The 26111-nt window shown below is 34.2% G+C and overlaps 5 protein-coding genes and 1 long non-coding RNA gene across 6 annotated transcripts; 2 read left to right on the top strand and 4 right to left on the bottom strand.

The window, feature by feature from the left end:
• The first annotated feature begins 2719 nt into the window (after positions 1–2719).
• On the top strand, positions 2720–4023 carry LOC103829427 (auxin-responsive protein SAUR61-like). Its single transcript, XM_009105093.3, has one exon. The coding sequence runs from the start codon at positions 3438–3440 to the stop codon at positions 3891–3893; it is 456 nt and encodes a 151-aa protein (XP_009103341.1). The 5' UTR covers positions 2720–3437; the 3' UTR covers positions 3894–4023.
• A 1067-nt stretch (positions 4024–5090) lies between these two features.
• On the bottom strand, positions 5091–7958 carry LOC103829426 (4-coumarate--CoA ligase-like 4). The gene is made up of 5 exons (XM_009105092.3): positions 6551–7958; positions 5766–5911; positions 5625–5692; positions 5434–5536; positions 5091–5351 (listed from the first exon to the last, which is right to left on the bottom strand). The coding sequence occupies exons 1-5, from the start codon at positions 7767–7769 to the stop codon at positions 5238–5240; spliced, it is 1650 nt and encodes a 549-aa protein (XP_009103340.1). The 5' UTR covers positions 7770–7958; the 3' UTR covers positions 5091–5237.
• Positions 7959–10559: 2601 nt separating this feature from the next.
• On the bottom strand, positions 10560–13396 carry LOC103829425 (4-coumarate--CoA ligase-like 4). Its single transcript, XM_009105091.3, has 5 exons — positions 12078–13396; positions 11346–11491; positions 11149–11216; positions 10960–11062; positions 10560–10826 (listed from the first exon to the last, which is right to left on the bottom strand). The coding sequence occupies exons 1-5, from the start codon at positions 13273–13275 to the stop codon at positions 10713–10715; spliced, it is 1629 nt and encodes a 542-aa protein (XP_009103339.1). The 5' UTR covers positions 13276–13396; the 3' UTR covers positions 10560–10712.
• Positions 13397–19456: 6060 nt separating this feature from the next.
• On the bottom strand, positions 19457–21381 carry LOC103829424 (dolichol-phosphate mannosyltransferase subunit 1). The gene is made up of 8 exons (XM_009105090.3): positions 21122–21381; positions 20726–20825; positions 20598–20631; positions 20430–20506; positions 20330–20355; positions 20073–20237; positions 19878–19992; positions 19457–19776 (listed from the first exon to the last, which is right to left on the bottom strand). The coding sequence occupies exons 1-8, from the start codon at positions 21241–21243 to the stop codon at positions 19672–19674; spliced, it is 744 nt and encodes a 247-aa protein (XP_009103338.1). The 5' UTR covers positions 21244–21381; the 3' UTR covers positions 19457–19671.
• Positions 21382–21572: 191 nt separating this feature from the next.
• Positions 21573–22280, top strand: LOC103829421. Its single transcript, XR_625542.3, has 2 exons — positions 21573–21725; positions 21819–22280. It is a non-coding gene; the product is annotated as an uncharacterized LOC103829421 (long non-coding RNA).
• On the bottom strand, positions 22080–24091 carry LOC103829422 (GDP-mannose transporter GONST3). The gene is made up of 2 exons (XM_009105087.3): positions 23928–24091; positions 22080–23814 (listed from the first exon to the last, which is right to left on the bottom strand). The coding sequence occupies exon 2, from the start codon at positions 23269–23271 to the stop codon at positions 22231–22233; it is 1041 nt and encodes a 346-aa protein (XP_009103335.2). The 5' UTR covers positions 23272–23814; positions 23928–24091; the 3' UTR covers positions 22080–22230.
• Positions 24092–26111: the final 2020 nt, after the last annotated feature.

The following is a 26111-nucleotide window of genomic DNA, read 5'->3' as shown; positions in this document are numbered from 1 at the left end:
CTTTATAAGATTTTTTTTTAACGTTGAGTCATTCATATTAATATAATAAGTTCACGACCAAATAGATTGTACATAGAACGTCTATAAGCAAATAAGTAAATCTGTAAATGTATAAAGGTGTATGCTTGTAGTGTCACTTTCGGCTTCTCTGGTTATATCCACTACGGACGAATCTTGGTCATTTCATTTTAATAAAATTGTAAACAGATGGGGCCGTTGAGAAGGCACCATTTGGGAAACTGCAAAAGTTAATTATATTTTGAGTCGTGTTGGGTTGAAAGATTCAAGTCGACGTGCCACATAATAAATTGAAACGTTTCATGTACACGCGACCCGTAACATTACCGAACTTTGTATTTTAGGCATCATAAGGGCGGTCGCTATACCGACACATACCAAACAAAGCAATTGTGTTTGCTGCTAGTTTGGGGAAATTAATTTTAACTAATTGATCGCAAACAAATAATTGAGTGCACCAAATACGAAACCTCCAGATCACAATGATATCATAATTCATAAGAACCAGATAAACAACATATATTTGATCTAAAAATTTGAATGCAATAAAAGTTGTTAGCAAGCTAATATATAGTATAAGTTTCTTACTCTTCATCTTTCATTGAAATAGCTGAAGAAGTAAAATAGATTTTTACCGAAAAAAAGTAAATCAGATCAAACAATACTCATCCAAATTATATATGAATCAAAATATTATAATTTACAAAATACTATAGAAATGGATCAAAATCTACTCATGAGTATTTTTTATAGTGATTGAACATATTGATGTGAGTATATATATAGTTTTAATATCTTCCAAAAAATATAAAATATTTTGTGATGATTCTCTATCTGAATTCAACTTTTTATGCAGCCGAGAAAACACACAAACAAATGTGTACATATTAAATGTAGAACCACCATAGTTTGTGGCTGATACTGTTCAATCTGTGTTAACAACCGTAGCTCATGCCTCACTCATGGTGAAATTCTTGAGTCACCATGCATTTTTTCTGAGTGTATGTTTTTGATCTAATTAAAGACTAAAATAACAATAATCCACTATACACCATCGCATACAACTTTCTCTTAAAACTCTTTTTTTAGGATAAAGAGACAATTGTATCCCAAAGATAAAACATTTTTTTGAGTAAACACAAATGATCCACCTTCAATTACTCCCGTACACGTTACGGCAACGTTTCCATCAACAAAACTCAAGTTTCTAGTTTCTTAAAATGGTCTCGCAAGGCCCAATGTATGTTTGCGTAATACATCATTTACTCGTTACGCTATGGGCTTCTAAATTCGGGTCGGGTCAAATCTGCTATGGATTCGGAAAGTCATAACCCGACCCGAGTTATGTTTGATATACTTTCTTGGTTGATAAGCTGTTATTTGGTGGTTTGATTGCAGGGTGGATGCTGTAGTCTTTGTCATATGGGAGCTTGTAATCTTAGCATTCTTAGTGTTTTCAGCGGTTTCCTTGTACTTCCAGCGATTGCAACTCGCGTTTATCTTGGTATGTTTCGCTCTGCTACTACTTGTCTGCTTGAAGGTCACAAAGTAAGTGAGATTAGCCAGGAAGAAGAAGCGAATGATGCTTCTTCCACTATGAGAGACTATGAGAAGTTGTAACTTCTTTTGTCTTACTTAGCCACAAAACTCACCCCGTGCAGGCCCAATTAGGCGTTAGCTGATGAAGATTGACAGTTTTGCTCACGTCACTGGCTTTAGAGATCTGAGTCAGGTCAGGGTGGCTCAGCCGGACAGTCTTAGTTTTTAGATTCTGACAATCACTTTTCTGATTAGCATTCGGCTGCAATTTGGTTTTGTTCAGATAAAAGTATGTGCTGGAAATTAGAGAGTTATATGTTTCATGTGTAATTGTGCTTGTGAAATGCAGATGAATGAGAAAAGTATTATCGAGAGCTTGCATTAGCCAGTGAATGATTTTTAAAATAAAACTTTGGAATATGTTTTTATCTATTTGCATGAACTTAGTATTCAATAAATAATGTCATAACCATCAAAAAGCGAGTTAATAATATGATAAACAAGTGAATCTTTAACGGACTAACCCATATTTTCAACTTGTTAACCAACCAAAGCTGATTATGTTATGCTTTCTCCAGTAAAAATAAAATTTGGATCCACCATTGTTTGTATCGTTCATGCCAGCATGTTTATTATGATTCTTTCGTCATGTCCATCGACCTCATCATGAAATTTTCTGTTTAAATTTCATCTATCAGGACCACAAAGATCATGCACCAAATAAAAACTATAACGGTGTACTCCTCGTAGCTGCATAGTTGAAAAGTGAAGGTTTGTAGGATCTCTTGTGACTTGGAAAAAGACAAGAAGAAATTAAAACAAGGGAGATGGATACACAAGAAAGTGATAAATAGAGAAGTTGAGGACGTGAATATAGCGAAAAAGCAGCAGCAATTTGCTCTAAACGGTCACATCTCACATGCTCTATTCTTGTCACCACATCTCCTTATACCTTCTCACAAATAATATTTTGTGGTCTCAATTATATGTAAAAAATGTAGTCTACCACTCGCAATTAAATAACTAATACAATCTAAATTTCTGTATTACCAAGTTCTAAATGCAAACAAAATTCTAGACAACTAAAATTTGTAGCACTAACCATGACAAGCCTAATATTATACTCTTTCCGTTCCATTTTAATTTTTAAAAAAATTTCACATATATTAAAAAATAATTAATATATAGCAATAAATATTTTGATTTATGCATAAAATCATTTTCCTATAAATTTAAAACAATAGTCTTATTCAAAATTTCTTGAATTTAACAATTTATGTTTTTAACTTGTTAATATGCATAGAAATTTTAAAAAATCATTTTTGTGAAACAAATACTTTTTTAGAAAAAACATTTATCTTTGTGGAACGGAAGAAATATATTATAATAATTTCAGAAAGTATTATATTCTTTGGTCCATGTATTCAAAAAGAAACAGTATCTAAATATTTTCCATCTAAATTCACCATTATAAAGGGTATCTTGACCCCAAAAAAAATTTATATGGTATCTTTCGTTTCATTTGTTATTTTATTATTTAACTAGTAAGATATAAATATCCTAATTTTATGGCTTGTCCCAGTCTCAAATTAATTGTTTATGCTGCAAGACAATAAATTCATAATAAAATATTTACTTTGGTCACATGATACATTTCTAATCTTTTTAACCCAAATAATAAAAAAATCACTCAGCTACCTTGCTCCTTCCACATATTCTTAATCCTTCTTTTTGGCCACAAACACTAATCCCATTTTGTAGTATATATACATGGAGAGAGAGGAAGGTATAGTTTCAGACAGTAACAGATTAACAAACTGTATACACAACGGTATTATATTGGTAACATCTCAAAGAGCAGAGAGATTTAAGTCAAAGCAATGAAGAGAGGATCTTGCAAGAGTCTTAGACTTACCGATATGATGGAGAAGTGGAGGAAGTGGAAGAAGGGACACTTCGCTGTGTACACCAGAGAAGGCAGGAGGTTTGTTTTGCCGTTGGATTACCTGAAACATCCAATCTTTCAGGTCTTACTGGAGATGGCAGAGGAAGAGTTTGGTTCCACCATTTGTGGCCCTTTACAGGTTCCTTGCGATGGAGGTTTGATGGATCACATCCTAATGTTGCTGAGAAAGAGGAGTTTGTATGGTCATGGTGATAATGAGGATGATGATGATGATGATGATGATGATGATGTGAAGAAGAAGCAGAAGAACCATGTTGTCTCGTCCATGAGCATGTCCTGCAAAGGAGCTTCATCGGTTTCATATATATTCCCTCTCTTTCGTTGCAACGCAGCTCATGATCTGAACAAACTTCAGTCACTAGTTTTGTAACACTTTCATGCGTTGTGGGAAACGCTTTTACAGACGAAAGTCTTTTATGTTTGTATGTATATATAGAGAAACAGAGTTTCTATATAAGCCTTGCATTTTGTAATATCAATATATTCAGTTTTGACATAGATTTCTACAGAAGAAGCTAATCATAGGTTAACCAGCTTTTCTAGAGGCATTGATGGATCATGTTAAAAGCAGTACTCACTGTATTACTTATGAGGCATTGATGAGCAAGAAACACTGCCTCTAGTTTAGCTAGAGCAACCTAACAAACATTTTAATTTTTAACCATTACCAAAACCACCAACTTTACAATTTCGGATGATCTGTGCATTAACAAATATCAAACTCAAGTTGTTTATATTTTCTTTGGTTACCTGGTAAACCGTTGCATCTGATTAGGTCCTTTAATCTATCATCAACAACAAAGACAATCCATCACTGTCAATGCAACACAAATCTCCAGTTTTCGATCATCCTTCTGAACCAATAGTAGAAGCTGTAGCTAGAGAAGAATCAAACACCTTTGTCCTGAGTTCTGACCCATAAACCGATTATGTAACCGTAAAAGCCCACTTTACTATACACTTTCTGAATCTTTGACCCATTACTTCATGGATCTCACTGCACAACAAAATTAGCTTTGTATAGCTAAAAGCCTGGGGCTAAAACTAGCACACGAAATCAATTCCATTATTCATCTTGTAAGGTCATGTTATAGCACATACCAGATACATCATTTTAAAAAAACTAAACACCTACTACGATTTTTTGTCTAATCAGTTTTAGGCAAAGTGCATTCTGACTAAACATGTGTGGTGGCCGACCGTGGATGGTATGATGCAACCACTCCATACTCCATGATGCAGATGCAAATTACGAAATAAAATGATCATAGATGAGTATTATTCGACTGGTCCTACTCGACCTTGACAAGTGATAAAATTGATTATTTGATCTTATACATAGCAAAATATCTAAATCTACTTTTCTGCTAAGAACCTAACCAATCCGATTCAACTTCTACCAAACTAGGCTGGATAATTTCTTAGAAATTTAATGTGATACAATATATCCTTTAATCGTTACAAGTTGTAAAGTGCCAAAATGGCTAAACCTAAAGGTGTACTGTAGGGTTTGTTGCATCACATCTTTTATCTGTAAATGTTTCAAATAATCATGAGTGCATGACAAGGTAGTCAAAAAGAAAACATCCATTAGCAAATTGCCTCAACATTTTTATAAGTCTCCTTTTAAATTATTCCACATTATTAAAACTTCTCACTTATTAAAATAAACAAACACAGTCAGTAAAGCTGAGAATCTAGCAAATAGGTCATTTCAAAGTTTAGAAGTGGCCAGTTTGATTAGATCCTTGCGAAGTGTTTTGCCGGATGCAGTCTTTGGTATGGAGTTTATAAATGCGACCTTTCTTATTTTCTTATACGGTGCCACCTGCTCACAAAATTAACGTTTATTATTTTTACCAACTTTTTATAATAACAACTACAAAGTAGATGGTGATGACAGAATATACCTGCTTAGAGATGAACTCAATAACTTGTTTCTCAGAGAGGTTGCTCTCAACCTTTCTTGTCACGTAAGCCATTGGATATTGTCCTGCTTCTTTATCCGGAAACCTAACAGAAGAAAACTTCATGTTGTTTTGATGTTTAAAAGGAAAAAAATATTCAAAGGAAAACATAGTGTTTGTAATAGATTACGTACGGAATAACGGCGGCATCGAGAATGTCTGGATGAGTGATTAGAAGAGCTTCGAGTTCAGCTGGAGGCACCTGATTATTCCGTCCAATCTTTCTTTTAGAATTTACAACATTGATCAATATATAACAAAGTGAGATCTTTAACCTGATAGCCTTTGTATTTGATCAGTTCTTTCAATCGGTCCACAACGAAAACAAATCCATCCTCATCGATATAGCAAAGGTCTCCTGTTTTAAGCCACCCTTCGGCGTTGATGGTTTCATTTGTAGCTTCTTGGTTTTTAAAATAACCTTGTAAGAAAAAAAAAATCAAGAGAGATTTAAGATTTTCATTTTTCTGTTCTTTCAGATATTTATAAACTTTGCAAAGATTTATAACACTTGTCATTCATTTATTCTCTTATATTATAATTAACATCTTCATCACGACGAAGATAAAGTTAACATCAACCTATAATGCATACAGAAAATGAATCAGTTAACTAAAAAAATTCCAACTAGCTTAAAAATAAAACAATTGTCGTGTTGTTCCACTAACATATATTCATTTGCTACTTCTCTACAAAACATCCAGTTGACATATACAAATCATTTGGTACCTGACATTTCGAAATCATGTACAATAAATACGAAATTTGATTACTCACGCTCAGTCCAACCCACATGCAACGTCCATAACTTCATAAAAGCTTGAAATCAAATACTACAAGTTTTTTTCCGAATTTTGTTTTATAAAAAAATCTAAGCAGTATCATACTTAATCGTTTAAACCTACTAGTAACAAAAATAGCTACAGTAGTAAACTTATTAGAATTGAATTAGATCGTCCTACCACTAGCAAACATATATATACACATAATCACATATAGATATGTTTAGAACATCAATTGGAGGTGCTTTAATAAGATTAAATCTAACGTATTTATTTACCTTTTGCAATAGTCGGGCCCTTGAGCCAGAGCTCACCGGTTTGGTTAATTCCCATAAACCGACCCGTATCCGGATCCACGATCCTCGCCTCCACATCAGACGTCAACGGCCCCGACGTGCCGAATCTCCGGCTGTCCTCCACCGTGTCAATGAAAGCTCCACCACCGTTTGACTCCGTCAACGCATACGCTTGAAATATATTGACCGTTGGATATTTTTCTAAAAACCCCTCCGTTGCCTCCTTGCTCAACGGCGCTCCACCACACCTCACTGTCTTAAGTGAGCTCAGATCGTACTTCGCCTTGATAGAATCTGCTTCGTTGACCATAGCCACCAAAACTGGCGGCACCAAAAGCAGAGTCGTGGCTTTATACTTCTCCACCGCTGCCATCATGTCGTTGAGCTCGAATCTCCGGAGGATCACCACCGTGGAACCGATGGCTACGGTGGCCATAGCGAATGTTAGTAGTCCGTACGTGTGGAACATCGGGACGGTGCAGATGAATGTCCCGTGCATTGACGTCTCCGTGAGCATTCTCGCCACGTAAGCAGTCAAGTTCCCGTGAGACGAGAGCACACCTTTGCTCGGTCCTGTGGTGCCCGAGGAGTAAAGCATCACCGCCGTGTCGTCCTGGTGGACTCGGTCTCTCACTCGCTGCCCTCTCGGCTCCTTCCTCATCATCTCGGACACAGAACCGACGAAGTTGACTCCGCCAGTAGACCCCACGCGCTCCTCCTCGGTGAGAACGATGGAGATACCGGCGGGGAGTTTGGGTGCCAGCTGGACCGTCGTGAAGGCGAGCGTCGGGTTGCTGTCGGCGATCTGTTTCGAAATCTCACCGGCGGTGTTGAGAGTGTTCGCGGTGGTGACGACGGCGCCGAGAGACATGACGGAGAGGCAGACGACCGGAATGTAGATGGAGTTAGGAGAGAGAATGAGGACGACGTCGCCTCTCCGTATACCGACGTCACGGTGGAGACACTCGGCGACGCGATCCACGGCTCTCCAGAGATCGGAGAAGCTCAAGCTGTGGCCAGTAGCGGCGTCGATGAAGGCGGTGGTGCCGCGGTGCGGCTGAGAGGAGATGAAAGTTGTGACGTCGAGGGAAGGATTCGCCGGGAGGCCCAATGGGTTGCGTTTGGTGTAGAAAGTCGAGTTTGCTTTGCAGAAGCCACTTCTGGAGTCAATGAGAGATCTGGGAGGAGAAGGATCCGCCATTTTCTTTAAGCGTATGAATGGAAAAAAGATCGAACGGTGCTATATTGATTTAGCGGGACCAATTTTTAAAACATATAATGTTTTATAATGTTTTAAAACATATAAAGAAAGACTTATGGAAGTCGAGAATGAATTATATAATGTTTTTACACTCATGAGGAGGAGTGATGATATGAGATTCCAAATGATCTTGTTTTTTGGTTGGTAGAGCAACTCCATTCATAGAATAAAATATTATGAGATATTCTTAAGAACTCTTATTGACATTTGCTAAGTGTATCCAAGAATTTTACAAATGCCTTAATTACTTTTCAACAATAAAACTTAATTCACTAATTATTTTTAATTAAAATAATAAAACTAATTAATCTAAGATTCCATTTTATACACTTAGCAATGAAGTTGTTGAAAACCCAAAAAAATTGATGTGGATTACTCCTTGTTCAAGTTGTTGAAAATGCATAGTGTGGGATTCATTATACTGATTTTCTTCAATTTAAACCACAGTAAAAAAATCTGATCAAACACTGGACAAATTTTTTAAAAAAACAAAAGGATTGTATTGCCACATCTGCAACAATATCATTGGTTGATGAAATTTTATACATTTTTGTTACACCCTAATTATTTGAGATCAATTATTTTTATCAAATATTATTTTTTATAAAAACAAAATATATTAAGGTTTATAATTTTGTGTGGTCTATAAATAGAGATTGGTTCATTTGATTTGGATATAGCAAAAAATCATTTTTTACTACAATATTATCATTATTTCTTAAGAAAATACTATTTCAAGTTGATTAAAAATATCTTTTGTGTTAAAAGTTAAATTAAAATTTATTCAGTTTTTAGTTATTATGGGTTTTAAATTTATTTTTATTTTTTTGCTGTTAAAATACATTTATAAAAGAAGAAAAATACGAGACAAAATGTGCTTAGAGTGTTAGTATTTTGTTAAATAAAATTATTAAAAATATAAAATTAAATGAATATTGAATTAATAGGTGAAAGAAAGAGAAGATGACGTAGAGTGTTAAAAGTGCAGAGGTGGTGAATAATTTCAACGATTGTACATAGCCTTAGAAATAGTTTGAATGTGGGTCATAGTTTCCCCTTTGGTCAGAGATTTTTTTAGTCCAAAACAAGGTTACATTAATACCAGAAACATGGCCAGAAACATTACTTGCACCGGAACTCAAGCTAAGAGTACAACAAGACCAATTCCTACATATATTTAAACCACTAATCTATCTCATGTGGTCAAATGTTTTGGCTTAGTATTGTTTTTAATAAGGCTTTGGCATATCCAGCAGGAGTTCGCTAGATTTTTGTCACCCCATAGGAAAGATAGAATATTTTGATATAAAGAGTTAGAGAGAATCTCCTATGTATTAAAAGAGAAATATTTAAAAAGTTATAACATGTAGTTTGTATTAATTAGAAAAGTGTCTTGTTGAATTGTCACGTAATTAAAATGTTAATTTTGCTTACGTGGCAGCTTGAGAATTTAGTTACTCCAAAATTAAATTGTTAAGAAATGTTATATTATATAGTATGTCTATTATAGACCATTCATTTATCAAATTGAAATTATTATATATTTTTTCTTTAAATAAAACATACGAAATTACTTAATGTTGACAACTAATGATTTTAAATAATAAAGATTTGCTAATAATCTGTATAGTTTCTATCATTTTTGTTTAATTATGTATTATTAAGATAAATTACATAACCACATTAATCATATATTTTTTGTATATGTTGTATTTTGAATTTTTCAAAACGAGTATTAATTACTAAAACTGTTAAAAGTTTGATATAAACTTTTGTGATCAAGGTTTAAATTTTTTCTATAGTAAGATAAAATGATTATAAAATCATATGAATAAATAATTTTATTTTAATAGGTGTTTATGTTAATATATATATTTCATATCGTTTAAATTAAACTATACATCATATGAAAATACATACTTATATTTTGATATTTGCGTTGAACATATATTCAAAAGTTAATATTTTAATTTTGAAACCTTCATTATTTTTTTAAATGATTATAAATTATTGAAACCACTAAACATTCCACATAATATACATATTAAAAGTGTACTATATATATATGTTAATATCATTTAAATTTAATTATATATCATATACGATAGAAAAAATTAATTGTTTTGATTTATTTACCCTAAAATGATTGCGAATAAACAAGAGCGGTCGTTTGATCTATACGCGCACACCGATTTATTACATACTAATAACTGATTTCTTAGTTATTTAATATATAATTATTATTTTATTATTTCATAATATGCATAAAAACATAAAATAAATAATAAATATAAATATTTATTTTGCTCAAGGCGCGGATCTTAACCTAAGTATGTATCTCTTTAATAATTTTAAACATTTTCTAAAATGAAAAAAAGACACAAGAACGAAAAAAATATTGAAGATAGATAGAATTGACACGTGAACGTAAACTTCTCATAACCATAATTAACTTTTAATTTGCTAAATCATGATATATAATTGAGCTACCATAGTTTCATTGTAACCAAATAGTAGGCCTGAGATTTTATAGTAGGCTTGAGATTTTACAGCCTAAACGTTAGGTTCTTATGCGATAAGTAATTTTTTAACTTAAAATATTTTTTAAAATGGGATTAGTTCATCAAAAAACAAAATATGCAATTAACTAAAAAAATTCTATAATTTTTTAAATACCAAAACTATTTATTCGATCAAAAATATAAATTTTATTTTTCTATACTATATTTCTTAAATAATTTTCATATAAATTTACTTTACGCGTGTCTTATCCTAGTCTTCTTCTAAACTGTTCAATATATATATGTTCTTACATTTCTCTCTTATTGAAAAATATAATACCATCACCGTTAAGAAGTGAGAATCCAGCAAATATAGATCATTTCAAATTTTAGAAGTGGCGAGTTTGATTAGATCTTTACGAAGTGTCTTGCCGGATGGATTCTTTGGTATGGAGTTTATAAATGCGACTTTTCTTATCTTCTTATACGGTGCCACCTGCTCATCAAATAAAAAATATTCATCGTTTGAAGTTTGATATGTTCCACCCAAGTATAACTAAACTATAGTGTATATAAAAAAGACTATAGTGCATATATAAATGGGTGCCGTTTTTTGATTTTAGTGGTACCTGTTTAGACACGAAGTCAATAATTTGCTTCTCTGATAGGTTGCTCTCAATCTTTCGTGTCACGTAGGCCATCGGGTATTGTCCCGCTTCTTTATCAGGAAACCTTTGTGGTAGACAAAACATGAACTAAATAAAAATAACTTCACATTGTTATGTTTAAAAAAAAAAAGTTATATAAATGGGGTTTACGGAATAACAGCGGCATCTAGAATGTCTGGATGAGTAACCAAGAGAGCCTCTAGTTCGGCTGGAGGTACCTATTAGCCAAATCCAAACCATTAGTATTTTGTGCTTTTCAAGTTCATCACACCATTGAAAAAAAAAAAAAAAAAAAAACACCATTGATACACATACGTAACGCTGGCTATAAAAGATATCTTTTTAACCTGATAGCCTTTGTATTTGATTAGTTCTTTCAACCGATCCACGACAAAAAGAAACCCATCTTCATCGATATAACAGATATCTCCAGTTTTTAGCCATCCTTCCAAATTAATGGTTTCATTTGTAGCTTCCTCGTTTTTAAAATAACCTTGTTAGCAAAAAAAAAACAAAAACAATTATAGTAAACTGCCAAATAACAATTATTTGGTTGGTGTAACGTTCCAACATTTACTTACCATCTCCAATGGCTTACTATAATTGTACTCCAATGGTACTCTATTTTAGAGTAGAAAATAGAATGATGAACAAAAAAAAACAAATTACTCTATATTTGGACTAAACCTATTTTTCACTCTACTTTAGAGTGAGAAATAGAGTAATTGGATCATTTTTTACTCTAAACTCTATTTTAGAGTGAAAAATAGAGTGGGGTTGGAGATGCTCTTATATTGTTTTCTTGACAAATTTTATATATAACATTTACACTATATAATATACTAGCTAAATCTCTTACCATCTACCATTTTGAAACCATATGCGATACATACAAAAACCAAGAATTCACAATGAGATGAACCATTTAGCAAAATTCATCACTATCTAAAAACTAGAAGTCATATTAAATTAATATACTTGTTAATACAGAAAAGAGTTATATAGACTTGATTATAATGAAAAAAGTTGTTCAAAAGTAGATAATAATGAAAAAGTTATATTTTAAAACATCACATTACCTTTGGAAATAGAAGGCCCTCTGAGCCAGAGCTCGCCCGTTTGGTTCACACCCATGACCCGACCCGTATCCGGATCCACGATCCTCGCTTCCACACCGGGCGCCAACAACCCCACCGAGCCGTATCTCCGGCTCTCCTCCACCGTATCAATCGAAGCTCCTGCACCGTTGGATTCCGTCAAAGCGTATCCAGCTAAAATATCAACCGTCGGATATTTCTCCATGAACCCCTCCGTCACCTCCTTACTCAACGGCGCCCCACCGCATCTCACCGTCCTCAGCGAGCTCAGATCATACTTGGCCCTGATCACATCCGCCTCGTTAGTCATAGCTACCACAACCGGCGGCGTCAAAGCAAGAATGGTGGCACTGTACTTCTCAACGGCGGCCATCATACCGTGGAGGTCGAATCTCCGGAGAATCACCACCGTGGAACCCACTGCTACGGTGAACATAGTGAAGCAGAGTAGCCCATAGGTGTGGAACATGGGAACGGTGCAGAGGAACACCTCGCCTCCTATCCGTTTCTCCGAGACAAACCTCGCCACGGAGGCTGTTAAGTTCCGGTGAGACGTGATCACTCCTTTGCTCGGCCCCGTTGTGCCCGACGAGTAAAGCATCATCGCCGTGTCCTCCTCGTTGACTCGGTCTCTGACTCTTTGCCCCCTCCGTTCCTTCTTCATCATCTCGCTCACAGCCCCGACGACGTCGACTCCGCGAGTGGACCCCACGCGCTCGAGAACGACGGAGATACCGGAACCGGCGAGTTTGGGAGCCAGGTCGGCGGTTGTGAAGGCGAGAGTTGGGTTGCTGTCGGCGAGCTGTCTGGATATCTCGGCGGCGGTGTTGAGAGTGTTCGCGGTGGTGACGACGGCGCCGAGAGACATGACGGCGAGGGAGACGACGGGAATGTAGATAGAGTTGGGAGAGAGGATGAGGACGACGTGGCCTCTCTTTAATCCGATGTCATGGTGGAGACAGTCAGCGACGCGTTCGACGGCTGTCCAGAGTTCGGAGAAGCTTAACCGGTGGCCAGTGGCTGCGTCGATGAAGGCGGTGGTGCCGCGGTGAGGCTGAGAGGAGATGAAAGTGGTGACGTCAAGGGAAGGGTTCGCCGGGAGTGGCAATGGGTTGCGTTTGCTGTAGAATGTGGAGTTTGATTTGCAGAAACCGCTTCTGGAATCAATGAGAGATGCCATTTTTTTTTCTCTCCCAACACAATTCGAGGATAGATGTTAGTTTGGCTACTGATTATAATTAGGATGTAAAGAACTATAACTGAGTGAACTTTGCTTTTTTTGTTTTGTTTGATAATAACACAAGCCCTGTTCGTTTCATAGCCGCTTCCGGCGGCGGCTGCGTCAAAAAAAAGCTCTGTGACGGAGACAAAAATAACAAAGCCGTAGACGCAGAAAACCCAAAGCAGTCACTAATACATTGTCGGAGACGCAGAAACTTAGACGCTGATGACGCTGATTTCTTCCGCGTCCGTGATATTAGCTAGTAGTTGTCGCCGCGACTGAAAATCAGTGAATCGTGCTTCACCGGTGGCGTGTGTTTCTGTCATTGAAAGCTTAATTTTTTGACGCAACCGCTGGAGTCAGCGTTGAAGAAACGAACATGGCTACATTAGCTGATTCGATTATAGCTTCGAATCGAAGCCTTCGATGACCATCGTCTCGCCCCGTCCTGCAGTTAACACTTAACAGTAACAAAAATCTCTATATGTACTATATATGTATACATTTTTATAACTGTTAAAATCACACCACAGTTGAACCGCTTGTTCCGCACCGCTCAAACCGCACCATTCGGAGCCTATGATAAGATAGATTATCTGAAAAAGTTAACTAGCTAGACTGTCCACTAGCGTGCACCCCGAAAAGGATTTAGCTGTGGGGGCCTTGGCGAGATCCTAATGATTAAGATGGCCCAACGAAAGCATAATGATTTGTCGCCCTGAAGTAAAACGGAGGGTTCTAGCTACCGTGCACATGTGGGTGTTCCTGGAAAGTGTGTAAAACCACTTCATGAACTCGAGTCTTGGCCAGTAGCGAACCCAAATTGTTTTTTTTTTTTTTTTTTTGAGGAGTTAAAAATATAAAAAAGTCATAGAGGGTCTTGAACCCAGATTGTATGGTTCATTAATACACTTTTCAGTCAAATATGCTACTATCAATAATAAAATACTTGTTTACAAACCCTGATTTATATCATTTTTGTGGTGTTAGGTGAACCCACTTTCTTTTGCGTTGGTTCACCCCTGGTCTTGGTGATAGTCAGTGCCTGCCTTTGGCATGTGCACAAGGTACTTATGCACAGGATCTCACAAAAATTATAAATTTTTAGCAAGAATTTAGGGTCTTCTTCTTACAGATTTAAAAGCCCTATTTACCAATTCTTTTTATTGGTCTTGTAAAAATAAAAAAAATTGCACAGGGTCTTCTTACATGTTTGTATTTTATAATTTGGTATATATAAAATATGTTTCACATAATTTAAACGTAGCTTTCAATATAATTTACTAGTGTTAAAAAAAATATGAGTTTACTAAATATCATCAAAATATATTAAAATATTAAAAAAATGTAAATATATATATATGGATATAAGATAAACAATACAATGGTTTATTTGTAATTATATAAATATATACATATAAATTATTAATTTATGATTTATATGAGACTAAATATATATATAGGATTTTAAAAAAAAATTTATTTTATTGATTTGTGTTATATTTTGAACTGGTTTGGTTTCGAATTGGAGAAATTTATTAATATATCATGTTTATTAATTTATCGAGTATTTATTTATAAAAAAATTTCTATATTGTTTTTTTGCCAATCATAAATATTCTAAGCGAACTGAACATTGATTCGTCAAACCTAAACAGTGAAACAATAGTTACAAAAGGAGGGTGAAACAGTAACTAACGCTATGTTTTTTTTTCTGTTCAAAAAGAGTTTACTAGTTCCACGTTATGTTTTTCTTCTCTTTTTTGTTCTTTTTTTTTTGTAACTGAAATTTTTTTCGTTCTTCTTCTAATTCTTTTTCGTGCTTCAGATTTGATTACCAACAAGTTTAGATCAAGTGAACCTAAAATCTACTATGATATATAGCCAGTTCTAAAATGTTGGGAGCCAAACATAATTTAGTAATGTTCTATAAATATTTTTATAAATTTGGGAGTCGAATGTTAATGTTTCATTGCATAGACCTAACATGATATAACGTGATTCAATCAAAAATTTGTATACCGCGTGTTTACATTTTCTTTGTTAATGTTATCTTTGTGTCATAATTTGGATCTGAATTCAAAGTATGTGTGTGTGAATTGTAGACGACAACATATATATTTGGTTTTAGTCACAATATATAAAATGTTATAGATCTTTACAATTTTAACTTTGACAGTTATCTGCTTAAAGTTCATGTTTGTGAACTTTTTTAAAAAGTAATATCAACGAATATTTTAGGGCAATTCTTTTAAATAGTCTTTTTTTTTTAAGTTTTTATCACAAAAATAACATTCGAGAAAAAATGACCAAAATAATTTTTTTTTTCATTTTTCATTTTGATTTTTTTTTTAATTTGAAATTTTATCCCCAAAACTCCACCATTTAAATATAAACTCTAAATTTAGATTAATTAAGTCTAGGCTAAAAATATAATTTATCTTTTCATAAAACTTATTTTGATCATTTTATTTATTAAAACTGTTTTTGTAAAGATAAAATAAAAAATAAACTATTCTAGAGAATTTTTTAATATTTTATAAGGCAAACAATAAAAAGCTACGCATTACGTAGCCTATGACATGTAGTGTAGTACAGAATCCATGAATTGGTTTTACTCGAAATGGATTTTACTCGAATGGATTTTATTTGTTATTATATTTTGCTCTGGATTTAGTGTGCTTGTAATTCTTTTAGATTTGCTCTATGACGTGAGCTTATAGTTGGAATAATTATTTTGGTATAAAGCCATACGCACTATCATTTTAAAGAGTACTTCATTTTAAATAAAGATTTCTAAGAGCATCTCTATCTCCATTCCATAATTTAATGCAAAATCGAATGGAAAATAGAGTAATAAAAAAACAAAAAAGTGATTACTCCATAAATAGAGATATTTTTTATTTTTTGTTCATACTCCATTTTCCACTCTATTTTTGAAGTAAATTATGGAGTAAAGATGGAGATGTCCTAAAAGTTTTTGTCCATATTCATAAAATTGGTATAGTCAGCATCATCATCACGTGATTCACGTCGGGACTTTTAGTTGGTCGTTGTTATGATGCAGGATCGCCTATTATAATTTTTAATTATCATGTGAGTAGAGTATTTGATTCCATTAGTGGAACTGAACAAAAATAAGAGAGCAGAGAGTTTTTTTTATAATTTTTGTAAACTTTAATTAGCTAAGAATAAGGGACCAAAAAAAAAAAAAAGAATAAGGGACCCTAATAATAATAATATAGTCGGACTTAAAATTTGGCACTGAGCATATATTTGATCGTAAACACTTTTGTAAGTTGTAGCCACTTGTATGGTGCTACTTGTATTTTTCCTTAAAGTATCTTTAACTATAATTTACTCTAAAATGAAGTTTGAAATAAGAAATGCTTCAATTTCATTCTATTTTTTTACTTCATAATAGAGTTAACATTGAATAATAGAGTTAACATTGAGTTAATTCATAAACAGAATAATTCTTTTATTTTTTTGTTCATTGTTTTATTCACTTCAAAATATAATAAAGTTGAACCAAAGTCAATTTTATTATATAGTTACGCTATTTTGGAGGAAAAAATAAAATTTATATTGCAAATGCTCTTAGAGAGTAGAGTACGCCATTGGAAACTGTCATGCTTGTTTGTCTGGAAATTTGTAAATCGCCAAACTTTTATGAACTAGAAAACTGTTTCTGGTAAAATAAAGATGGTGGTGTTGTTGTGACTTACGGGATAACTGCGGCATCAACAATTTGAGGATGAGCGAGCAACAAAGCCTCTTAGCTCAGCTGGAGGGACCTATACAATGATCACTAAAACAAATTTAGTACGATTCAATTTCTTTACTAGATCAAGCACAAGTCTGGAGAATTTGTAGAGTCTGTCAGATGGAGCGACACTTTTTAATATACTACATCTCAACATGCTTACAGACACACATAATCATAGATATTACTTATTGGTTCACATAACAAACAAGGTCAGGTTTCTGCAACATGCTCGATGTGTCTTTGCTCTGCACATTGTCGTTGCTGATCATCAAAATGTTCTGAGGAGACTTAATCTCATGTTCATGATCTGAATACATACAAAGGCATATAAAAATATATCCATATCTCTACTCTCAACAATAAATACTCATTTTTAAAACTCTTCCAAGAACACAAGGGTAACATACCAAATCAAACTGGTACACTACGTGTTCATATCAAGTTAAGTTCCTCAATCCTCATAAGTCTGTTTCAAATTTGGAGCTAATTTCTCCATACATTTGAAAATTTGTTCCATGATAAACTTCACATATAAATTCCCCATTACTTCAACAGATGGCACTCTCTACATCTTCCTATGCATTTTCTGCTCTTCCTCCTCTAACATCACAAGTTTTCTCTCTATATCCTTATGTCTCCACCATTAAGATTCCTCTGCTCCTCCAATTCCATCCTCTGTTTCTCCACCTGATGGTTTACATGCATCACCATTGCGCATACGCGTCTGTAAACTCCTCTTCTTTATATGATCCCTCGAGGGCTTGTGACCAACTTTGATAACACCAAACAGTGGTGCCTCTTCTGAGAGATCTGTTTTTGGTTCTTGAGATTCTTTCTTCAGATATTTTTTTAGCCAACTGTTCAAGGCCTTAATGATTTCGGACATAAATGATAATGATTTCAATCAAATGTCTCTAGCAGAAGTGAATGTTTAGTCAGTTTATCAGCGAGGGAAAATGGCTTTTTTCGACCCAAACAATTTCAGTCGCCCAAATACGATATGAACAAATGATCAGTGCTAAATATGATCTCAACTCAATTATAGTTCAAAAATACTATCTAAACTTTTTAAAACGTGCTAAAATCTACATTGACCGTAATATAAGTTAGTCAATCGTTAAAAAACAAAACAACGTCGTTTTGATTTAATCTTTTTGTAAACAAATATACTCATTATGGGATTCAAACCCATGCAGTAATACACTTTAGAAGTGACACTCTAACCACTTGACTAAAGTAAATGTTTGATATATAATTACAAATTTGAAACTATATATAATACTATACTTTTTCGTTTTCTCCAATTAAAACTTTGGTGATAGTTATTTCTGATTTGTATAAGTACATTAACATGTTTTTTTAATTTTCATATCTTTAATAAACTTATATTATACTAAAATATAAATAATAAAATATTTTAAATGATACAAAATTAAATATACTTAAAATTTGAAACTATTTATAAAGTTTCTTATATAAATTATTTTAATTTTAAAAATTAATATAATATATTTGTGATATTTGTTCAAAATGTTGGTTGCGTTAAAAGGACTGATCTTAACTTTCTTTCACTGAAATATTTTGTTCAAAATATTAGACACATTTAGCAAGAACTAAAATATATTAAAACATAAAATATATAGTGCACTATTTTAATTTTTTTAAATAAAATAAAAATACCATTCAAGTTTAAAAAAAATTAAAATAATTTATATGATAAATTTTTATAAATAGTTTCAAAATTTGAGTATTTAACTTTGTATCATTTAAAATATTTTATTATTTATATTTTAGTATAATATAAGTTTATTAAATATATGTTAATTAAAAACTCAAAATTTTGAGTATTTAACTTTGTATCATTTAAAATATTTTATTATTTATATTTTAGTATAATATAAGTTTATTAAATATATGTTAATTAAAAAACATGTTAATGTATTTATACAAATAAAAAATAATTATCACCAAAGTTATAATTGGAGAAGATGAAAAAGTATAGTAGTATATATAGTTTCAAATTTGTAGTTATATATCAAACATTTAATTTAATCTAGTGAATAGAGTGTTTTTTATGGGTTCAAATCCTTGAGTGAACATATTTTAAAAAAAGATTAAACCAAAACGATGTCGTTTTATTTTTTTAAACGGTTGATTAACTTCTGTTATAATCAATGTAGATTTATACACGTTTTAAAAAGTTTAAAAAATATTTTTGAATTATAATTGAGTCGATCCTGTGTCGATTGATCATTTGTCTTATTTGGTGACTGAAATTGTTTGGGTGGAAAAGCTCTTTTCCCGTATCAGCGACGTGGTTCATATGATTGACTTCCTATTGGGCCTCGCCTGATTTCTTGTAGAGTTGTCAAACAGTAAAGCCCATTACCATAAGATAAGCCCATCACCTATGGTAGAGAGAATAGAGCATTCGAAACGAACGTTTCGAGTCTTTGAAAGAAGCAAAACTATGTCTCCGTAGTCAAAGCTAAAGTGAAGTTCTAAAAGACATGGATCAGAGTTCAGGTGTTAAGTGACGAGTATAAAGAAAGATTCATGTGTGTGTTGAGCTGCTTGGTGTCTCTTTAAGTCGTCAGGAGAAGATAGACAAGCCCTTTTAGATATTCCACTATTTCAGATCCTCCCAGCTTCGAAGTTCCAAAGACTCTATCCACAAAAGTGATCGGCACCTGCAGATAAAGATGAGAATCAGAGGAATCATATGAATAACGAATGCTTTAAAAGGAATCAAAATCACAAATGGATTTCTATACAAAGAAGAGAGAGAGACCTCTTCGATATGGTATCCTTTTCTGGTAGCACGAACAATCATCTCCATCTGAAAAACATAACCTTTACTCACACATGAACTTATCACGTCCTCAAGCACTGATTTCTTGTATAGCCTTTCAAATAAAAAAAAAGGTGTGAAGGTGTCAGTCAAATGAATCAGGAAAAATAAAGCAACAAATTCATTGGAATTTACCGGAAGGATCCGGTTAAATCAGATACACCAGGCCACAAAAGGGTTTGAGCTAGCACATTTGCTCCTCTGCTTGTGAGTTTACGCATAAGATTCCACCCGTGTACACCACCACCTTTCACATATCGTGTACCCGTTACTATACTTGCATTTGTCTCTAGTTGTTTCCTTCAAGAAATGCACAACAAAAAACAGTCAAACTACTGGAAATCATTATAAGCTCTTATGTGGGTTGTAAGAGATGAAGAAACTCTACTTACTTGATGAAACTTGGCAAATACTTTGGCTGCACAAGAAAAAAGTTGAGTCAGCGCAACAAAAATGACAAGAAAACAAGATAACTCAGCTGGTGGCTCTTACATGATGTGAAAGATCAGCATCCATGATCACAACGAAATCACCTGTAGCATGCTTCAAACCATGGATATACGCAGTTCCTGAAATTGATCATGCAAAGAAGATTAATAACCACGTGCACATTCCAAAGCAAAGTTATAGAAGATGATGATGGGTGTGACAGATACAAACCCAAACCGAGCTTCTTGGCTCTAGCTCTTAGAAGCTGCATCATAACAAAGACGAACACAGAGCTCAACTAAACAGAAAAATGCCCAAAAAAACAACATATTCAAGTCCTAACTCGTCATTGTACTCACAATGCGGTCTTCACCATACAAATGCTGAAGTTGCTTGACGATTTCTTGAGTGCCATCAGGACTCCCATCATCAACAACAATTATCTCAAAATCAACATCCCTACATCATACAACAAGTGACTGATTCTCAATTAACATTAACCAGAGAAAGATTCTACTCAACAAACGCAAAACGATTCATCTCTTATAAAGCTGCCACAGCTAGAATCGATTGCGAGATTACAAAACCTAGCTTACGAGATGATATCACCGAGTACTAGCTCATGTGCACAAACAACAATAATCAAATCTGGATCTGCGACGTAGAACCATGATCCATAACGAGAGATGCTGCATCGCTAATATGGCGATCAGAATCGAATTCGAGCCAATTGCGATAAAGAATATCGATTTTACCGGAGATGCTTGAAAATGAGGTAGACGATGAGAGCGATATTGAGGCGCTCGTTGTAGGTAGGAACGATTATGCTATACTTGTGCTTTCCCTCCTCTCCTTTCGTCTCATTCTGGTCCGCCATAGCACCCGATCAATAACGCGAGCTTCCTTCGTCGTCTTAACCTCCCCGATCGGCTCTCCGTGAAATCAACCGTCGTCTCTGTGACTCTCTGTACGGAAAAGTAAAGTCTAAAGTACTCAATTAATGTTAGAATAATATAAGGAGTGAAAAAGCAATTTATAAAACAGGGCCTTAAGTGATTAATGGGCTTTATGTAAAGCCCAATTCGTAATAGAGCTGTAAAAGAGCTTGAGCATATCTTCATTCGTGGCAGCAAAGTCAGGTGTGCTTTATGCTCATGGGATCATCATTCTTATATGGATTAGTAGTCATTGACCTATGGAGAGATCTTGACAGGTTTATGGTCATACCAGACATCCTCAAGCATGCTCCCATGTTCAAGCGCTTAGATGCTCGAATCAAGGTATATAATACTTTAATTGATGCAGGGAAAGGGCGGATCACTGGGTGTTGGCAGAGGTAGAGCTGCAATGCGAGGAAAAGTTAGTGATTGGTTTAACTCTCAAGACACCTCGTTTCTTCTTTTGTCACTACTTATCGTTCTATCCTTGAATCTCTGTGATGTTATTGTAAAGGCTCCGGCTACTGGACGTGGAACTGGAGGAAGAGGAGCTGTACCACCTGTGAGGAGATGATCCGTCAACATATAAGCTTCGATTCTGTGACAAAGCCAGCCTCCAACAAGTAGAAGGCTAACTAGAGCGAAAGATATGTCCAGATGCACTATTAGTTCTGTAGTTTTGGGTCCTACAAAATTTCCTTATGATATGTTTTTCTCATTCTCCATTTCTAGCAATTGGTGGGACGAGATAATGAACATAACAAGCAGATCACAGTGACTTAAATCTGTTAGTCATGCATTTGAATGAGGAGTATTATATCATTTTCTTCTTTGGGAAATTAAAATAGTATTTTATTTTTTTGTAGAGAGAACAATACACAAGTACTATGTAAGATTAGCATGTATATGTTGCTTCGTGTGTGTGATCATAGTTTATGAGCCTCCTCGTTCTCTTGCAGTTTCTTTTGTACACCAACTTGTTCTTGCGGCTTATCTTTTTGTACACCTTTCAGTTTCTTTCTTGTGGACTGCTGATACATGACTCCACCAAACATACAGATCAAGAGTCCCAAAGTTCCAGTGAAACTCGAGTGCTTATCCCATATAACCAAATTGATCACAACCGTCAACAGTTTATTCACAATGCCAAGAACCGTAAACCCTGTAGCATAAATCCCTCGGCGGCACGAAAAACCAAAGAAAGAGATGGCCAAACCGAATAAACAAGATAGTCCCACAGGCAACACCACTGGGAAAGTGTACCAATCAGGCTTCTCAGTGCTCCCATGCCTTAGTTTCTGCAACTCTCCCATTATAACCAGCTCAAGTGGGAACAAGAGAAGAGCCTCGAGGTTGTTGTAAAGCACAAGACCCCAAGTGTTTAACCCTATGGTCGTAACCACGTGCTTGATGTAGACAAGATCTATAGACATGCTCACAAGATACGCAATAGCCCAGCTATATGCTGTGATGGTAAACTGGTAATCAGTGAGCACGTAGAGCAAGCTTCCTCCAAGGATGGTAGCAAGAGAGATCCATGTTTTGAAAGAGGGCCAAGGCCGGTTCAAGAAAAGGGTCTCTCCTATGGCGACGAATATGGGGACAGCAGAACGAAACACGATGAAAGTGTCGACGTTAGAGTGGAGTAGAAGCTCACTGTTGGTGAAAAGTGACATGTAAAAGATGATAGCTGCAGGAAGAAACCTCCACATGGTTACGAGGTTGAGAGGATCGTGCTCGATGAGGTTTAACTGGCCACAGAGTAAGACACCGACCACGCTTGTGAAGTACTGAAGAGCGGTGAGTGCACCAGGGTAAGGGAATTTCATGATTGCCCATTTGTTGATGATTGTGAGAAGAGAAGCTGAGATGCAATAACCAGTAGCTACACCGTACACTGAGGCTTGATGAAGCAAATCACTGTACCTAGGTTCAGTTCCTTGAACCACACGGTTCCAGTTATTCATAGAGAAACTGTAGGAAGGAAGCAAAACCTAGTTTTAGAAATAATAATGAGTGTTACATGTTGGAGCCAAATGAGGTTTAAATCGCCAGAGATTAGAGCTGGTCGGTGAAATGAGAGAGAAGCACTCCAAGAACTGTGTCACCTTCAGATACCCTATTTGGGGTGCTAACGTCTTTAACTGATAAATCTATATTTATGCCTTTTTTAAGTCTCATGTAATGAATATTTGTATGTTTTTGACAAGTTTACAACCCTGGGGTCTCCAATAATTAAACTCAACAATAAATATCTGGATAATGCTTTTGTAACTACTCCGCGTCTCTGTTTGCTTTCGAGAATAGTTTCACCTAATCGTTTTATGGTTCCATTAATTATATGAGGAAGAAGAGAATATTGTCAACTACTGATTTTGACTTCATTCAAGCTTCTTGTTGCTGCAAGATCAATTCCCAAAAAAAAAAAGATTTTAGAAACCCTACATGATCTTCATGTTCTCATCAGATCAGGAACCAGACCCATGAACTCATCTCTTTGGTCCAGTCACCTGATCAGCCATAAAAGATGATTGAACTAAGTAAGGCCTTGTGGATCCAGCAAGGCAAATAGATCATACTCAAATTTTAGCAATATTATTCTTATTTATATATGAAAACATACCAATCAATTCCTTCTATCCACTATCAACCTCCCAAAGACCAACCAACCACTCTGATGATGAAACTACTTGCCGTTTCATGTTTCTCTAAAGATCAGACTATTTTTACATGATCACACTGATTTTTCTAAATATCATCACCACCATCAAAGATATTCTCATTTTATAAGCCTATCATGATAATATAGATAGGAATTTGTATATATAAGCACTGGACATATTTTAACACGCTCTGTAAGAAACTATGTTATTTAAACTAACTTAGCATATTTGAACTTCAGGATTAAGTGTTTCCAATGTCATTTGGTAGGTTGAAATTTGTTTCGAAAATCGACTGAGATTTTTCAAATGAAAGAAAGTAGCAGAATTTTTTAAAATATACAAAGCGCATCAAATTTCAAATCGTGATTTTTTTTCTCTCATGCTCGTGAATTTATAAGTTGTAAAATACTTTGGTAAATAATACACTGACATTGTTATTTAACATGGAAGAAAAAAAAACAACAAAAAGTTACAAGTTTAAAACTGAAAGATATGCACAGTAAAAAAACAAACAAATTCTAGATACTGAAATCAAAGTCTCGTGAAGTCACCATCAGAGTAGAAACGAGGCACCAAAAGATTCGAATACCAAAGTGCGAAAATTTTCTTATTGATTTTTCAACTTAATTGACAAAAAATAATAATTAATTTCCAAAAAAATAAACGAGCGAGGACACTAGGATAAGATGTAATCTCGTTTTTTGTCGTGTTGATCCACAAAAACGCATTTTCATTCGTTGAGTTACACCATAAAGTCAGAAAGTAAGGTAAGATTACTACGTGGCAACTTACAAGTGGATTCCTGTTGCGCTCGTATGTTATCTAAATATCATTATTAAGCTTGTTAAGTAAATTGACAACTTTTGATAGTCCTATATTTTAGTTTAATTAAAAATAAAATTTTATATATTCGTTAATATATTTATTCATTGATTGTTATATGTACAGAGAAAAATTACTACACAGAGCGTCAACAGTTCTACTGATATAAAAATGACAAAAAGGTAGAGAGAAAAATTACTCTTATTATTTACATTTGGTAATACGCATTGATATTTTTTTAGGAATAGGCATTGATAAATTTTTGTTGTCTGAATTATCTGCGTGAATAGTGATTATATAAAGAAAAATGTACTTTCATTTCTATTACTTTATCTTTTTCAACTTTATAGTTTGTGAATTCGTCAGAATTGTTACGAAAGTCTTGTTCTATATAAAGTTCAAGAACTTATATGGATCAACATGACAAACAACCCAATATCTAATAATTAATATCAGAATTTTGGTTATATAAGGCTGAAAAACTTGGAATTCTTCACTACAATACAATTGACAAGTAAATGATGTTCGCATGTACTGCGACAAAACTTGCCAGAAACTTATTACACAGCTTCATAAATTTACATACATAAAACAATTTAGCTAGGCTGCTATCTTTCAAGGTTTGTGACTATTTTTGTCGTCTCCAAAGAAAGACTTTTCTTTCTTTCTTTTCTTTACGACACCAAGACTTTCTTCGGTAAGATGATTACTACAAGTTTATCTGATAAGAAAGGAATACGATAATTTTGTAGATAACTACAAATATTCTTCATAAAAGAAACTACAATTGTTCCTTTTGTAAATTCTGTTTTTATGTCAAGGTGTTCATGGTTTTTAGGCTTATGTTAAATTGATATTTCATAAAAGTATATATTCTATGATTTGTAACTTTAGCGCAGCAATTTTACTAAATTTATATATAATATGTGATTTGTAAAACAATATCTAATTAAATACAATAATAAAATATTATCTAATGAAACCATATGTTTTTTACCCAATGACGAAAACCCTCGATTATGGGGACTGATTAAGCGTACTGCACTTAACACGTACAGCATATTACTTGTCTTAAACAAATTAAAAATGCCTTAGAGCTGAACTTTTAATAAATAAAACTGCCGCTGTGACAGATCAATTTAGTAAAGTAAAATTAGTGGCCAGATGAAAAAAATCTTCCAGTCACAACCTGTCAAACTACATTTTAAAACCGGGACATACGATCAGTTTAGGGATACATTCTTGTTTCAGAAAAAGACAATCACGTGAATTTAGTTTGTCAGACGGGATATAGATCGATGTTGAATGTTGATTGCCTTCTA

Source organism: Brassica rapa, chromosome A07 (assembly GCF_000309985.2).
Source record: "Brassica rapa cultivar Chiifu-401-42 chromosome A07, CAAS_Brap_v3.01, whole genome shotgun sequence".
NCBI lineage: Eukaryota > Viridiplantae > Streptophyta > Magnoliopsida > Brassicales > Brassicaceae > Brassica > Brassica rapa.
The sequence above is the reverse complement of the archived record's forward strand: the minus strand, read 5'-3'. Positions and strand labels throughout refer to the sequence as shown.